We start from the raw sequence: 16,514 nt of genomic DNA on the forward strand, positions 1-16,514 counted from the left end.
ACCACATGTATCTACTACAAACAGAAAGTTTTTCATATAAAGGTATTATTATTTTTCAAATGTTAGTGAATGTGAGTGATAAGTTCACTGTACTCAATTCCTGGTAGCCTTCTGTCATTATGTATTTTCGTTGGTTTTTTTTTCTCTTTTATTGGTGAGGCAATTGGGGTTAAGTGACTTGTCCAGGGTCACACAGCTAGTACGTGATAAGTGTCTGAGGCTGGATTTGAACTCAGGTCCTCCTGACTCCAAGGCCAGAGCTCTATTCACTGCACCACCCAGCTGCCCCCATTATGTATTTTCTTGAAAGACATTATAGTACAATTACCATCATGAGCAACTAAAAAAATTACAAAGGAGTCACCTTACTAAAAAAGTTTGTGGACGACTGCTTTAAGGTCTATTCCAGACAAATCTTACAATCATGATACTGTCTACCCCATGCTTGTCTATCTATATTTGCATGTGGTGAGTTCCTCTAGCGTACTGACTGTTTTTTGCCTCTTTTTATATTTTCAGTTCTTGACACGTTGACTTGCACATACTAGGAGCTTACTAAATATTTATGGGCTGATTACTGTATGATGTCATATATATGTATAATATATATACATGTTATGTATGTCTAATATATATGTAAATATATACATACACAGACACAGATTCCATGTTACATATATGTATACACACAGACACACAGATTTCATCAGCTTCTGGTGTGGAAACTCCCTTTTCCTTTGCAGAACCACAACCATCTCTGTGATTGTGTAGAGAAGTTCTCTCGAACTGCTTGAACACAAGATGCATTTTATAGGGTCAGAGTGGGATTTGAACCCAGGTCTTACTGATTTCAAGCCTAGCCCTCTAGCCCGTTGCCGCTACATAAAGTGACATCTGCCTAGCACCATCAAGTTTACAAAGCGTTTTTCATCCAGTATCTCCTGTGACCCTCACAACGACCCTCCAGGTACATGCTACAGGTATTCTTCCCATTTCACAGACGAAAAAAGTGAGGCGCGAGTGCTAGGTCGTGTAGGAGGCAGACCACGGACCAAGGGTGGCACTATATTTTCTTCTTTCTCCTAAACAATAGCACGAGGACCCCAGGCTATGGGCCTGCTTTATGTCATTTGGATAAATCCGAGGAGAATCCCCTCCCCACGGGGCAGGCGACCCGCCTTCCAGGCACCCCAGCGGCGGCTGGTCGCCACCCCTCTAGCTCCAGCACTCGCCTCCTCTCCCTGCCAGCCCCGCCCCACCCGTTGTGGGGGAGGGGGCCCGGCCCTGGGAGAGCCCTGGAGTGACGTAACACGACTTCCTCGTCTCCTCAAGCCCCGCCCCATCCACGCGCATCTCCGCCAATCGCGGGCCGCGCTCCCTCGCTGACCTTTTCCGGCCCGCCAGGCTCCCGCCCTCCAGCGCCCGGCAGCCTCATTGTCGCGGGAGGCACCTGAGGTGAGAGCGTCTTCTTCTGTGGTCTCACTCTCCTCAGCCTCCGGAGCCGGAGCCGCAGCCGCAGCCGCCGCTTGGGGTCCCCCGGCCCGAGGCGCCCGCCATGGACTACGATGAAGGTGAGTCCCCGGCAGCCCTTCGCCCCGACCCGGGGAGCTCGCTCGGGGGCCTGCCTGGCCGGGGCGCCTCCAGATGGCCGGGGCTGCGTGGGGGGCTTAGTGTGGCGTCCCGGGCCCGCCCCGCGCCTAGGCCTCGGCCGGTCCGGGGGAGGGGGGTAGGGAGAATGGTGCGTAGGAGCAGGCGAGGCCGCCCCCCCTCCGGGGCCCCCCCAGGATCCGCCCGACCGGTCTTGCGGGCGCTTTGTTTTGCGAGGAGCGTCCTATCCCGGGAGTCGGGGGCGATCTTTTGTGGGTCCCGGACCCCTGGGGAGGGACCCTTTCTCTGGGGCACGTCCCTCAATGCCAACTGTAAACCCAAAGAATCACAAAGGAGACCAGTCCACGATCAAAACATTACAAACAGCCGTTCACGCCCGCTCCCCTTTACGCAGGTTAAGGACCCCCCAGACATCGTGCGCGCCCCTCCCGGCCCAAAGACGGGGCGATCTCCCCACATTCGCCTCCTGCACAGTGGAATATTTGAAATTGGCGAACAGCGTCCGGGCTTCATTCTTAAGTGAGTTGGCCAACCGGGATCATTTCCCAGCTTTTCTATCTTAGCCCAGATTTAGTGCTGGAAGTGACCTTAAAAGTCCATCAATGGATTTATTAAGCTCCTTTTGTATGCCGGGTCGTGGATACCGAGACGAAACAGCCTGCCCTCCAAGGCGCTTCTAGCGGAGAAATAACGTGTCTGTATATATGTACGTGCGAATATACGAGACACAGGTATCATTTGGGGGTGGGGCACTGATAGCTGGAAAGGCTTCAATGGGTAAACCCTTCAGGTCGTTATTCTGCAGATGGAGGATATATCTAAGTGTTATCTTGGGTGGTGGTATTCGTTAATCAAGGCTTATTGCTTAAATGAGCACTGGCATCCTATTTGAGGTGAGTTTTTCACTAATTTTCACCGTGTGAAATTTTAGAAGGTCCTTTATTTTATAAATTCCAGTAGTAGTGCCAAAGATATAAAAACTGTGATCTGTTCATACCATCTTGCAGAGTAGCCTTTGAAATTAAAGAATGTTATAACAGGCTTTATTGCTAAAGTGGGCAGCATCCTCTAGTTTTTTTCCTGGGATAATTTTCTTGACTACGTATGGATCTCTATGACAAAGCCTGCTTTAGAGTCGTTAGTTCTAGTACAGTTCTACTAATACTGCTCTGCATGATGGTATTTGTGTTGACCAACTTGAAAAGCAGCCTCTGGGCAGATTTTTCAGAACAGTTCAAAAAAAAAGTGCAGACAAAGGTGGTAATTGTTGATAGCCAAGTGGGTTAGTCTTACAAGGAAAGACATCATTTTACTGTTATGTCCTTCTCACATCACTCAACCTTTAGACAGATTTCCCAGAAAAAGAGTATTGATATATTTGGATTTCCCTTAGTCTCACTGCCTGTCTTTTTCTGCTTAAAAAAATCAGCAAATGAAGGGCAGCCTGAGACAATTCACAGATTTCTTCCTGTTATCAGACCCTGAACAATCACAAACTTGGCCTTTTTTGATGGCTTTCCTAGGAGAAAAAAAATCTGTTGTGTAGTTGGTTATAAGAAAGAAAATGAAAAATAATCTTTCCTGGTTTTATTTTGCATTGAAAGGGGAAAATACTTCAAAAAAATTACCTTTTAATCCATCCTCTTTTGTTTCCATGCTTTAAATTAATACTTAATGCAGGGTGTGTCAGGCAGTGCAATAGCATTATCGTGAATCTTTCAGAAAGTATTAGTGTTATTTAAAGTAGGCTTTTTGTGTAACTTATTTTGCAGAAGGAAATTCATTTGCTCTTTATTGGCAAGGGTCTCTTTTTTAGTCTGTTACATCAAGAATTACTTTGATATAGTTCCAAATGATGCCAGCTAGAGGTGGTTAGAGTTAGGAGGAATTCTTAAAAATTATTTTTCATGCTGCTGTTGGGAGATGGGCCTGAGACCAGTTGTAGTTTGAGTACCAAGTTAGGCTAAGTATCATTAAAGGATCAGTTTATCTTTGTAGGTTTAGAACTGGAAGGGTCATCAGAAATCATCTGGTCCATCTAACCCATTGAGGCAGTAACTTTTTCTGTGTCATGGACCCTCTTGGCGGTCTGGTAAGGCCTCTGGCACCCCTCTCCAGATGGCTCCAGAAGGAAACCAGTGATATTGAAATAGTTTTCTAAATATTAAAAGCAGAAGCTCAGAGACCCAAAGTCAAGGATCCCTGATCTACTCTGAACTCTTTTATTTGACAGACGAGGAAATGTAGAGAAAGATAAGCCAGAGATAGATAATGACTTGCTGCATATCTCATGGATATTAAGCAATAAGGCCAGAATTTGGACTATAGGTCTTTTGAGTCAATGTCCTGTGCTCTTTCGACTGAGCCATGACAATCCATGAAACACTGTATTTAAATCTGATATATTAGAATTTTAGAAGTTGTGTCACTTTGCCAAGGATATGATTTGACCCAGGGTATATCCCAGCCTGGTGCCAAAGGACTGTTTTGTATCTGTGTACAAACTTGATATTCTTTCATGAATTTGTATTCATAAAACTATAGTGAGTGATGTTTCTTAGCTTTGAGAAGGGATGGAGTATTTTGTGAATTGTAGTTCTGCTGTAGCTAGGTAGTGACATAATCTGTGTGTATTAAGACAAAATCTTAGACTTCTCAGTAGAGTTTAAGTGAAGGAGAAAGTTAATTTGGAGGACATATGTTGTCAATTTTAAAATTGCTGTAATTCCAGACTGCTTCCCTTTGTCACCCAGAAATACCCCTCTCTGCTGTCAGTTAGTATAGATCAGGTAATGAGATTAATTTTTGTGACGTGATGTGCAATATTTCCATTCAATTCTGTAAAATGTTATTGAGAGCTGCTCTGCAGGTTACTTGAAGGGAATACAAACCTGAATGAGAGAATCTCATTCCTGAGAGTAGATAATACATTAATAGAATAAATGTAATAAAAATCGCTTGCTACTGGGGCAGGAAAAAAACAATAACACATTGCCAAAGCAAATGTAAGTAACTATTGGGTTACTTCCATCACATTTGTGTGCGTTAGCTGCATCAAAGGGTGTGTGTGTGTGTATGGGTGTGTGTGTGTGTTCGTGTGCGCGCATGCACTTATATATGGGGGGGGCGCTGCCCTGCACACACTTGTGCTCAAGTATTACTAGGGAGAATGGAAGAGATTTGCATTGAGGTCTTTCCTTTGTTGTTGACTCTCTTTGTGACCTCAGGCAAGTCCTGTAACTTTCTTCTCTGGAAAGCAGACATTAAATTTGGGGCTCACATAGATTGTTTTTGTGGTTGAGTATTTCAGAGGCAAGACAGGTTTCATTAGTGCAGGAAACTCCCTGAAGGGTAACCCTTGGTCACTCTGAGCAACTTGTTTGCCATGGTGGGATAACTAGTATGTTTCAGACGCAAGTCTTCCCAACTCCAAGGCTAGCTAGTTCACTCATTAAACGATCCATATAAAAATGTGTTATAGAATGCTAGCATCCTTCCAGACACCTAACCATCAAGTAGTTATTGGTAATTTTTTTGGTGGGGGAAGTATGCAATTTCTTCTCTTCTTCTTTTTTTATACTGACATTCAAAAATGAATACTCCATGTTTCCAAATCTAAATTTTGATTATACCCTCATAATTTTTCTTTTTTTAAAAAATTTTTTGTTTATATTGAATTTAAATACCTAGAGACAGACAAAAAGGGAATATTTCCCTGTACCCTGCATGACAAAAAAGGTGATTCAGTATTAAACCTTGAATTTCTGTTTCACACTGTTTACTTGTTTTGAAAAACTATGTAATAAGTACTACACATTGTTTGCAAAGCTATCCTGCTTTTCGGTGCTTCCTTCTAAGTTTTCTTTTTTTTCTCTGCTGTGGCTGTTTTATTTATTTTTTCCTCTGCCTCCTTACCTCATCCTAGAAAAATCTCTCATTAGCCACAAATGTGTATATGTATGTAAAACCATACTATGCATACTTCTTTTTATTGGTTCTTTCTGCCCCTCCATTGCCTTTTAATGATCTTGAAGTCCAAGTCTTTAGAGACTTTGTTCATCCATGTATCGAAGCCACGTAGCACTACTGGAAGAATAGTATTGTTATAGGTCTTTGTTTCAGAATTATTATTATTAAAGCACTCCATAATTTTTCAAAGTCAATCCAGGCTGCTGTCTTTCTTATTAAGTTCTGGACCCATTTCATTGTTCCATTTGCATTTTGACTTGGGTTCTGTGGTTTATCCATCTAATTACATATTAACTGAAGTTAGGATTTTCACCATTGCTTTGTTTACTTGGTTTTTCCTGTGATTATAGATTTGGAAAAGCAATGTAATATAGTGTATAAGGACTGAACTTAGAGTCAAAAAAACCTGTGTTCTAATCCTGCCTTCTGTCCAAGTAGGTGTGGCATAAATCACTGGGCAAATCACTTACATTCAGCCTATCTTATCTTATCTGTAAAATTGGGGTAACAACACTTGATAGGTTTTTGCAAATTTTAATGAGACAATGTACGGAAAAACCTTTGCAAACCCTTAAACACTTTATACTTAGGAGACTTTGCTGAGTCAGAGGGCTTGGCTAATCAGTTCAGCCTTACGCCAGACAGTAGAAGGAGATCATTATAGGAAATTCTTTTTCCATTTGGTCTCTGCATTTGACATCCTTCATGACAGCGTAGACATCTTTGACATCTTGTTTTATGCCTCATATGATATAAATTATCTAAGCATCATTAAATTTATTTGTTATATTTCATTTTTCAAGTAATGTATGATTTTAACACGTGCATAGGAGATACCTTGTTAGGAATCTTTGAAACAAGGTTTTATTTTCCTAAATCAAATGCATTTTTATAGTCAGTGAACAGTAAGCACCAGTGGGATCTTGTAATTTTCTATTCCAGTCAATTGTGTTATTACAAAAATATGATTTGTTATAGAATATCATTTGTAAAAGCCTTTTCTAGTTTTATAACTTCATCAAGAATGCCCTTAATGCCTCTGCAGATTTTTTTTTTGAAATTTTGGTAGAGATGGGAAAGTAGATATCAAGTTCAGTAGTTGATATTTTCTTGGTCATCTAAGTTTTTTTCTAAGCTTTTGATATGTCTCCTCCACTCCCTTTCACTACTTTGAAATTTGATCCTCTTGTTCCCTAAAAACTGTCTTGCCTTCATTATGGGCCTCCACTCCATCTTTTTTTATTTTCTTTAAAGATGTTGCCTATCATTCTTGGCCTCATATGATGTCAATCACTATCTCCTCTTAGATATTCTCCTCTGATGTTTTCATAACACTGCACTGTCCTGGTTCTCCTACCTGTCTGACTACTTCTGAGTGACATTTGCCTAATACATCCAGGTCATGCCACCTAACCATAGGTGTCCCCAAAGGCCATATCTTGGGCCTTCTCTGTTCTATACTATCTTATTTGGTGATCTCATTAGCTTCCATGAGTTCAGTTATCATCTTTATTAAGATTAAGCTATAAATCTTAAAGCATAAACCTAAAGCATAGGTTTGACCACTCCCTCTGCTAAATAATCTTCAGTGGCTTACATTTACCTCCAAGATAAACTATTATAAAATTCTCTTTTGTCATTTAAAGCCCTTTACAAAGGGCCCACTTCCTACATTTCCAGTCTTCTTCAACTTTAATCCACTCTTACAGTCTATAATCCAACTAACTATACTTGCCCTCTTGCTGTTCCTTCCACAGGAGATTCTGATTCTGACCTATATATCTATACTTTTGAACTGACCCCTTTGTCTGGAATGTTCTGATGTTGTACAATACACTCATTTCACACACAAGAACACTAAAATCCAGGTTAAGTACCCCTCCCAAGGCCATACAGCTTATAATCAGAAGAGCAGTGATTTGAAACCAGATCCTCTGATTTCAAATTTAATTCTGCTTAAACCTATCAAATATAAAAATAATAAATTCAGAACTGAACATAACCACTGATCCATTAATGACATCATTAAGCTTTACCTATAATGCAAGGGATACTCTCCAACTAGACAGTGGAAGGCCATCTATGGGGTGCCAGGAGGGTAAATGCAGGCCAAAAAAAAATCTCCATAAGGTGTCACTGATTCCAGAAATCCTAATTTTTTCTCTCAGGATTAAATATTGCCTTGTCCTCTTCAGAGTCCTCTTTTAAAATGCAAATGCTTCTACCCAGAGGTAAAGACAGAGAACTTTCCAGACAAAGGAAACAGTTCAAAGGTATAGATATAGAGGATAGAGACAGAATGTCATCACCTTGGGAAACAGACCTAATGGCATGACCTAATGGGTCAAAAGGTATACAGGTTTATAACTCTTTGGTCCTAATCCCAGACTGCTGTCCAAAATGGTTGGATCAGTTCACAGTTCCATCAAAGGTGTATTAATGTCCTGATTTTTCCACATCCCCTTCATCATATGTCATTTTCCCCTTCTATCATTTTAGCCATTCTGATAGGTGTAAGATATCCCAAAATTGCTTTAATTTGCATTTTTCTAATCAATAATGATTTAGAACATTTTTCCATATGAATATATGTAGTTTTGATTTCTTTATTGAAAAACTACCTGTTTGTATCCTTTAACCATTCATCACTTGGGGAATGCCTCTTATTATTATAAATTTGACAAAGTTCTCTATGTAATCCCCCCTCCCCATTTTCTTCTTTCCTTCTTATCTTGACCACTTTGGTTTTATTTGTACAAAACTTTTTTTTAAATTTAATGTAATCACAATTATCCATTTTACTTCTCACAATGCTTTCTATCTCTTACTTATAAATTCTTCTATCTAAAAGTCTGATAGGTGATATGTTCTTTCTTCTATATTCCTTATGTTATCTCTCTTTATGTTTAGGCCATCTATCTATTTTGACCCTGTCTTGGTAAATGGTATAAGATATTGGTCTATATCTAATTTCTGCCAGGCTGCTTTTCAGTTTTTCCAGTGATTTTTTTTACCAAATAGTGGTTTCTTATCCCAAAAGCTTAAATCTTTACATTTGTCAAACCATCATTTAGTACTGTGTATTCTGTATCTACTCTGTTCCACTGATCCACCTTTTTATTTTTTAGCCAGTGCCAGATAGTTTTGATAATTCGTGCCTTTTAATATAAAAATCTGGTACTGCTACATTTTTTTTCATTAATTCCTTTGATAATCTTGACCTTTTGTTCTTCCAGATGAATTTTATTATAATTTTTTTCTAGCTCAATAAAATAATGTAATTTTTGTTATATTGGCTCTGTCCACCTGTGAACAATTATTCTCTAATTATTTAAATCTGACTTTATTTGTGTAACACATGTTTTATAAATATGTTCATGTAGTTCCTGGGTTTGTCTTGGCAGATATACTCCCAGGTATTTTATACAGTCTGTAGTTACTTTAAGTGGGGTATCTCTTACTATCTCCTTGCAGGGTTTTATTGGTGATATGTAGAAATGCTGTTGATTTATGTGAGTTTATTTAATATCCTGCTACTTTGCTAAAATTATTATTTCAGCTAACTTTTTAATTGAATTGCTAGGATTTTCTGTCATATTGTCTGCAAAAAGAGATAGTTTTATTACCTCATTGCCCATTCTGATTCCTTCAATTTCTTTTTCTTCTCATTGCCATTGCTAGCATTTCTAATATAGTATTGAATAAGTTGGAAATAAATGGCATCCTTGTTTCACTCCTGCTCTTATTGGGAAGGCTTTTTGCTTATCCCTCTTACAAATAATGCTTGCTGATAGTTTTAGATAGCTGTTTCTTATCATTTTAAGGAAAAATCCATTTATACCTATGCTTTTAAGTGTTTTAAATAGGAATGAGTGTTGTATTTTGTCAAAAAAAATTTCTGCATCTCTTGTAATCAAATTATGGTTTTTGTTATCTTTTATTATTGACATCAATTACATTCATAGTTTTCCTTATGTTAAATCATCCCCTGTATCCCTGTTATAAATCCCACTTGGTCATCACGTATAATCTTTGTGAAATATTGTTGTAGTCTCTTGGCTAATATTTCATTACAATTTTATATCCATATTCAGTAATGAAATTAGTCTGTAATTTTCATTCTCTTTTTGCTCTTCCTAGTTAAGGTATCAGTACAGTATTTGTTTCATAAAAGGAATTTGGTAGGAGTTCTTTGCCTATTATTCCAAACAATTTATTTAATATTGGAATTGATTGATCTTTAAATGTTTGGTAGAATTCACTTTTAAATCTATCTGGTCCTAATACTTTTTTCTTAGGAAGCTCATTTATGGCCTGTTCAATATCTTTTTGTAAAATAGTATTATTTCCTCTTCTGTTAATCTAGACAGTTTATATTTTTGTAAATATTCTTCCATTTCACTTAAATTCTTAAATCTGTTGGCATATAATTGGACAAAATAACTTCTGATAATTGCTTTGATTTCCTCTTCATCAGTGATATATTCACCTTCATTTTTTTTTTTTGGTGAGACAATTGGGGTTAAGTGACTTGCCCAGGGTCACACAGCTAGTAAGTGTTATGTGACTGAGGCTGCTGGATTTGAACTCAGGTCCTCCCTTCTCCAGGGCCGGTGCTCTATCCACCTAGCTGCCCCCACCTTCTGCATTTTTGATACTACTAATTTGGTTTTCTTCCCTCTCTGATCATATTAACCAATGCTTTATCTATTGTTTTCTTTAGTTTTTTTCATAAAATCAACTTCTAAGTTCTATTTATTAATTAAGTAGTTTTCTGACGTTCAGTTTTATTAATTCACCTTTAATTTTAGGAATTTCAGTTTGGTGTTTAATTGGGGATTTTTAATTTGTTATTTTTCTAGTTTTTTTAATTGCGTACCCAATTCATTACTTTCTCTGTTTTATTGATGTAAGCTGTAAATTTTGCTCTAATTACTGCTTTTGCTACATCCCAAGGATTTTGATATGTTGCTTCATTATTGTGATGTCTTTAATAAAATTATTTACTGTTTCTGTGACTTGTTCTTTAAGCTACTCATTCTTTAAGATTAGGTTATTCAGTTTCCACTTAATTTTTAACCTGTTTTGATGGTCCCTGATTAAATATAATTTTTATTGTGTTATGATCTGAAAAGAATGCGTTTTATATTTCTGCTTTTCTGAATTGTACATTTTTAATGCCCTAATATATGGTCAATATGTGTAAAGATACCATTTACCTCTGAGAAAAAGGCGTATTTCTATCTATTGCAATTCTCTCCAAATATCTTGATCCTAGCTAGATTATCTAAGATTGTGTTCATCTTATTGACTTCTTAATTATTTTTTGGTTAGATTTATCTAGCTCTGAGAGGGGAAAGATTGAAGTGCCCCACTATTACAGTTTTGCTGTTTCCATCTGTAATTAATTCCCTTAGTTTTTCCTTTAGAAATTTGGATGCTCTAGCATTTGATGCACATAGATTTAGTGTTGATGTTACTTCATTATCTGGTACCTTTTATCCTACTGTTTCCCTGTTTACCTCTTTTAATGAAATCTGTTTTATCTTTAAGTTTGAGATCATGATTGCTATCCCTGCTTTTTTTGTTATTTGCGTAAGCGGAAAAGCATAATAAATTATACTGTCGCTCTTTATTTTTACTTTATGTGTATCTTTCATTTTAAATGTATTTCTTGTAAACAGCATATGGTAAGATTATGGTTTTTAATCCATTCAGTCCATTTCCGTTTTGTAAGTGAGTTCATCCCATTCACATTCAGAGTTATAATTATTAGTTGTACATTTCTTTCCATCCTATTTTTTGTCACTGTTTATACTTCTCTCCTCTTTTTTATCCTATTCTTCCTCAGATATCTAATTGACTTTTAATCGATGTCTTCCTAATCTGCACCACTTCTAAGAATCCCTCCCATATCCTCTCTCCTTACCCTACTATTCCTTAATTTACCCATCCTTGTAAGAGTCCCTCCCTTATCCTCTCCCCTTACCCTGCACTTTTTGATCTGCACACCTTAGTTAAGAAGACTTTTCTACCCTTCTAGATGTATGTTGTTCCTTCTTTAACCCAGGTCTGATGTGAATAAGGTTCCAGCACTATAAGCCCTCCACCCCCTACTGCCTCCATTATAATAGTTCTTCTCTTCACATCTCATTAGTGTGAGATAATTACTCTATTTTATCTCTCCCTACCCAATTTTATTTTTAAAATTCATCCCATTACCCGTAATTCCATAACATTCTTAGAGTTACAGATAACATTTTCTCATCTAAGAATAAACAACCTGACCTTATTAAATCCATTATAATTGGTCTGTAATGTTTACCTTCTTATGTTTCTCCTGAATCTAGTAGGTCAGATTGTCCATTCAGTTCTGGGCTTTTCTTCACAAATACCTGGAAGTCTTTTAGTTCATTAAATATACATTTTCCCCCATTCAGGATTACACACAGTTTGCTGGGTAAGTTTTTCTTGGTTGCACGCCCATCTCCCTTGCTATTTGGAATATGATGTTCTATGTACTTCGGGCTTTTAATGTGAAAGCGTCTAAGTCTAATGTTATCCTGACTATAGTTCCACAGTATTTAAATTGTTTCTTCCTAGTTGCTTGTAGTATTTTGTCCTTGACCTGGGAGCTTTGATAGCAGTGATGTTCCTGTGAATTTCATCTTGGGATCTCTTTCAAGTGGTGATCTTGAAGTATAGTGTCTGGTTTCTTTTTATCATAACTTTCAGGTAGTCCAACAGTTCTTATTGTCTCTCCTCAATCTGTTCTTCAGGTCAGTTTTTCTAAGGTAATGTTTCACATTCTCTTCTATTTTTTTATTCTTTTGATTTTGTTTTATTATTTCTTGGTGTCTTATGAAGTCATTAGTTTCCCCTTGCCCAATTCTAATTTTTAAGGAGTTATTTTCTTAAGTTTTTTACTCTCTAATTGGTTGAACTTCTCATAATTTTCTTATTTTCTTCTCTAATTTTTCCATGACCTTTCTTATTTGATTTTTAGAGTCCTTTTTAAACTGCTCCAAAAACTGTTTTTGGGCTTGTGACCTTTTTTCCTTGAGATAGATGTAGTTGTATTAACTTCTGCGTTTCAGCTCAGATCTTCTCTGTCACCATAGTAGCTATCTATGGTTGGGTTCTTTGTCTTTTGCTTACTTGTGTTTTTATTGTTTTTTTTGTTTGTTTTCTTAGCAGCTTATTTCTTGTCTGTTAACTTTGCATTAAAGTAAGGCACTACTCCCTAGATGTGGGGGACAACATCTCAGAATTCAGTGGATTTTTTTGTTTGTTTTTTGCTGTTGTTTTCTGAGCTGTATCTGGGGGCCTTGACATCAAGTACTCCTCTCTGCCTCTGAGCCAGGACTGGGGTGCCCAGCAACACTGTCACTGCAAATACTCTTCTTCCCTTTGGCTCCTTCTACATCTGCAAGCTTCAGTTCACCTCTCTGCCCTGGAATCAAAACCAGAGACTCTGTTCTCCTGCGATGTCCACAGTCAGCAGAGTCTCTTCCCTCTGTGACCACGCTCACCTGTGTGCTTGCTCCTCCTCTCGCGAAGGCATAGCTCAGAACTGTGTCTGGTCAGCACACATGGGCCCAGTGTCCAAAACCAGTGGAGGGCCCTGCAGTCTTCTCCTACACTGACCCCTACACTATCCACAAGGCAGAAGTTCCTGAAACTGAGGCTTTCCTAATGTCTTCCCAAGTTGTCTTAGGCAGACAACTGCTTTAGCTCAACTTTCAATTATTTCTGCTACTCAAAAGTTTATTTTGGGGCATTGTTTTTTATTGTCTGGGGGGGGGAACTTAGGAGAGCCAAGTAATTTCCTGTCTTATTCCACCATCTTCCCAGAGTTCTTCCCAATTGTATTTTAATCTAATTCTGGCCACAATGCCTGTGTTTGACACCTCCTCTAGTCATTATGCCACATTGTCTGAATCAAAACAGGACAGGATTAGGGTAGCTGCGATAAGATGTGCTGGGAAATATTATTTTGTCCTAAGTAGTTCTGTAACAGTACCAGTACCTTGAAGACAGATGCAGGCGGTTTAAAGTGGAAACTAGAAAATACTGTGTAGACTTGTTGGTCTGTCGCACTCCTCCTTGTTTCTAAAACACCCTCCTCCCTCCCTGAACTAACTGGAGCTAATTCCAAAGATATTCTTTGAATTTAAATGTAGAACTCTTTTTAGGGGAAAAAAGGTTGATTTTTTTTTTTGCAGAGGCAGTTTTGAATACTTAGAATTTAAGGTTTATAATAGGATTCTTTTTTTCACCAAAAAACCTATATATTTTGTCTTGTTTGTACCACTCTCTAGGAGGAGAGAATTATAAAACATGTTATAGGCAGTGACTAATCTCTTTTACATTTGAAGTATATGAAGCTAGAAGTTGTCTATCAGTTCTTTTTAGTTTTCATTTTTTTAATATAGTTATAATTTAAATAATGATTCCAAACATTGTGTCTTATCCATTATACGTCCTCTTAGGGAAAGGGCTGGTTTAGGTAGGATTCTAGTCTCATACTCTTTGGAATGTCTAGTGTAGATCATTATCATCATCATCATCATCACCACTAACATTCATATAGTTCTATGTGCCAGACGTTGTGTTGTGCCCTTTACAATTATTATCTCATTTCATCTAAAGAGCGCTGCAAGGTAGGTGCTATTATTATAACCACAGTTTACAGATAAGGAAATTGAGGTAAATAGAGGTGAAGTGACTTGCCCAGGTCACACAGCAAGTTTTTGAGGCTGTATTTGAATTCAGATGTTCCTGATGTCAGGCCTGGCCCTCTCAAAGTATGGTCAGGGAACTTCTGGGAGGCCCTGACATCCTTTCAGGGGTTCCATGAGGTCAAAATTATTTTCATAATAATGATGAGACATTTTAATTTCTAATATGGTAAATGATGATATAGCCCACGTAAGCAAAGTTCTTTGGGAGGCCTCAATAATTCTTAAGATTGTAAAAGGGGTCCTCGGACCAAAAAGTTTGTGAATTGCTGCTCCAGTTTATTGTAGAATCTTATTAAAATACTACATTGCTAGGAATTCCATTCTCAATCTACAGGACCTGGAGATAATAGATGGTGGAAGTTGTAACTTGGCTAAAAGGAGGTTTTCAGAATATTTGAGTTTTAAAACAGTGTGAACTGTTTTAAGCAAACCATAAAATAAAGAAAAGCATAGCACTTGGCATAGTCAGTTTCTTTTATAAATAGATAAATTGTTGGAAAATCTGATAGAGCTATTTTTCTTTGTTTAATCTGTGCTTTTTAAAAACATTGAGTCTGGTTCAGTTAATGTGCTGAAACAATTGCTATTTTTTACTACCTGTGTTTTTTTTTGTTTGTTTTAAAGGGTCCATATTGCTAGAGAGAGCTGTATATAATGCATATTGGTTTTTTTTGTTGCTTATCGGAGTGCTGGGGCTAAGCTGTACACTTTTAATTTTGAAATTCATAAGCATACTAATGAGCTGTAGGGTCAGATGTAAAGGTCAGCTCATTTTGTACTGGTCTTGAGTTTGTTTCAGAGTGCTAGAAGCAAACTCTTGGCTTTAGGGTGAGCAGTACTGACTTTTTTTTTTCTCTTTTAGGAATAGATCGGGATTATGGCCATGGATTTTATGGAGGTCTGACATTTAAAGTTATTTATCTAAAAATTCTTCATTTGAGTGCCAGTAAAGCTGAGCTTAATGTAGTGTCTTTTCAATTTTTATAGGGATGGATCGTGAATATGGCCATGGCTCCTATGGGGGTCCAAGATCCATGGATTCCTACCTAAACCAGTCATATGACATGGACAGTCATACTGGTGGTGGTGGTGGTAGTGGTGGTGGTGGTAGCAGGTAATTCACTTAATCATTTGACCAAATGGTTCAGCAGCTTAATTTAAGATTCAGAATAAATTCTTTTAACTTAAGTGTTCCTTAGGTATATTGTCTGATACTTGTTGTCAACAAAGTGGAATTAAGTTGAAAACTTATTATGAATATCTAAAAGGTGTAATGAGTAAAAAAATGTAACTGGCAAATATATTTTTTGTTTCTGGGAAATCCTAAATAACTAAACAAAAATAGGAATGTTTATAAAATATTTTAATGTTTTTCTAAAGTAGAACTTAATTTTAACCTTTGTCTCCTCATCAAACCAAGTGCCACAATCCATTAATATTTTTCAAAGCTTGGTTATTAATTATTTTTTCAATCTATTACAAGTAGGAGTAGTTGGGAAAGCAGCAAAGCATTTTTAAGTAGGATGATTTTAAGTCAGTTTGTTTAGTAGTATTCCACATCTAAGGAACATTTAAGATAGCTATTCGTATTCTTTTAATTTTAATGTATAATTACAAGAGTATATTGTAATATTAAAACTTTTTCTTTAAATCACATCCAGCCTATTTTACTAGCAGGTACAGCTTACAAGAAAAACACATAAGCTCTAGCATAATAGCATATAAATAAGATTGTAAATACTATAGTCTTGCTTATTTTTAATTTAGGTGCAGTTCTTTATATTTAAATGTTGCTACCATGTAAGGCTTAAGCTTTAGTTGACCATCTGCAAGGTTTAGGTTAATCACTTTCTGGAAAAAAAGGATCTGCTGTCCCTTAAGGCACAAAAAATCCTATTGTATATAAGTAAAAGTAGATAGGAAGAAAGAGAAACTGGTGTCCTCATTCCCAAATTGAAGGGTCTGGGTTCCTCAGCAATGGATTGGGTTGGTATTCACTTTTCCCCTGATGCTTAATGTGTGCTTCCTCTTAGTGTCTGACAGTTGTCACTTCTGTTTGAGGGGAAAATACATACTTTTTTGTACTTGTTGGGTTTCTGACATAAATAGTACCTTCCATTTAGTAATCTGTAAATGATTGAAATAATGTAACATGCTTTAATGTTTTAAAATGTCTGTGATTACCATATTGCA

General features: G+C 37.4%; 1 protein-coding gene across 4 annotated transcripts in view; it reads left to right on the plus strand.

Annotated features, from left to right (window-relative positions):
* Window positions 1–16,514, plus strand: part of LOC110209984 (DBIRD complex subunit ZNF326-like) — a 55,425-nt gene that overhangs the window by 17,106 nt on the left and 21,805 nt on the right. Inside the window, exons 1-3 of one of the 4 annotated variants that reach the window (XM_020988788.2) lie at window positions 1,411–1,571; window positions 15,184–15,219; window positions 15,309–15,435. In XM_020988788.2, coding sequence (XP_020844447.1) covers window positions 1,556–1,571; window positions 15,184–15,219; window positions 15,309–15,435 — 179 coding nt within the window. In that variant the 5' untranslated portion in view covers window positions 1,411–1,555. Of the gene's footprint in view, window positions 1–1,410; window positions 1,572–15,183; window positions 15,220–15,308; window positions 15,436–16,514 lie in introns of those variants that run through there. The other 3 variants (XM_078156562.1, XM_078156563.1, XM_020988790.2) reach the window with 3 other exon arrangements.

The sequence above is a fragment of the Phascolarctos cinereus genome, unplaced genomic scaffold, assembly GCF_003287225.1.
Source record: "Phascolarctos cinereus isolate Bilbo 61053 unplaced genomic scaffold, phaCin_HiC Scaffold_5;HRSCAF=322, whole genome shotgun sequence".
Classification (NCBI taxonomy): domain Eukaryota; kingdom Metazoa; phylum Chordata; class Mammalia; order Diprotodontia; family Phascolarctidae; genus Phascolarctos; species Phascolarctos cinereus.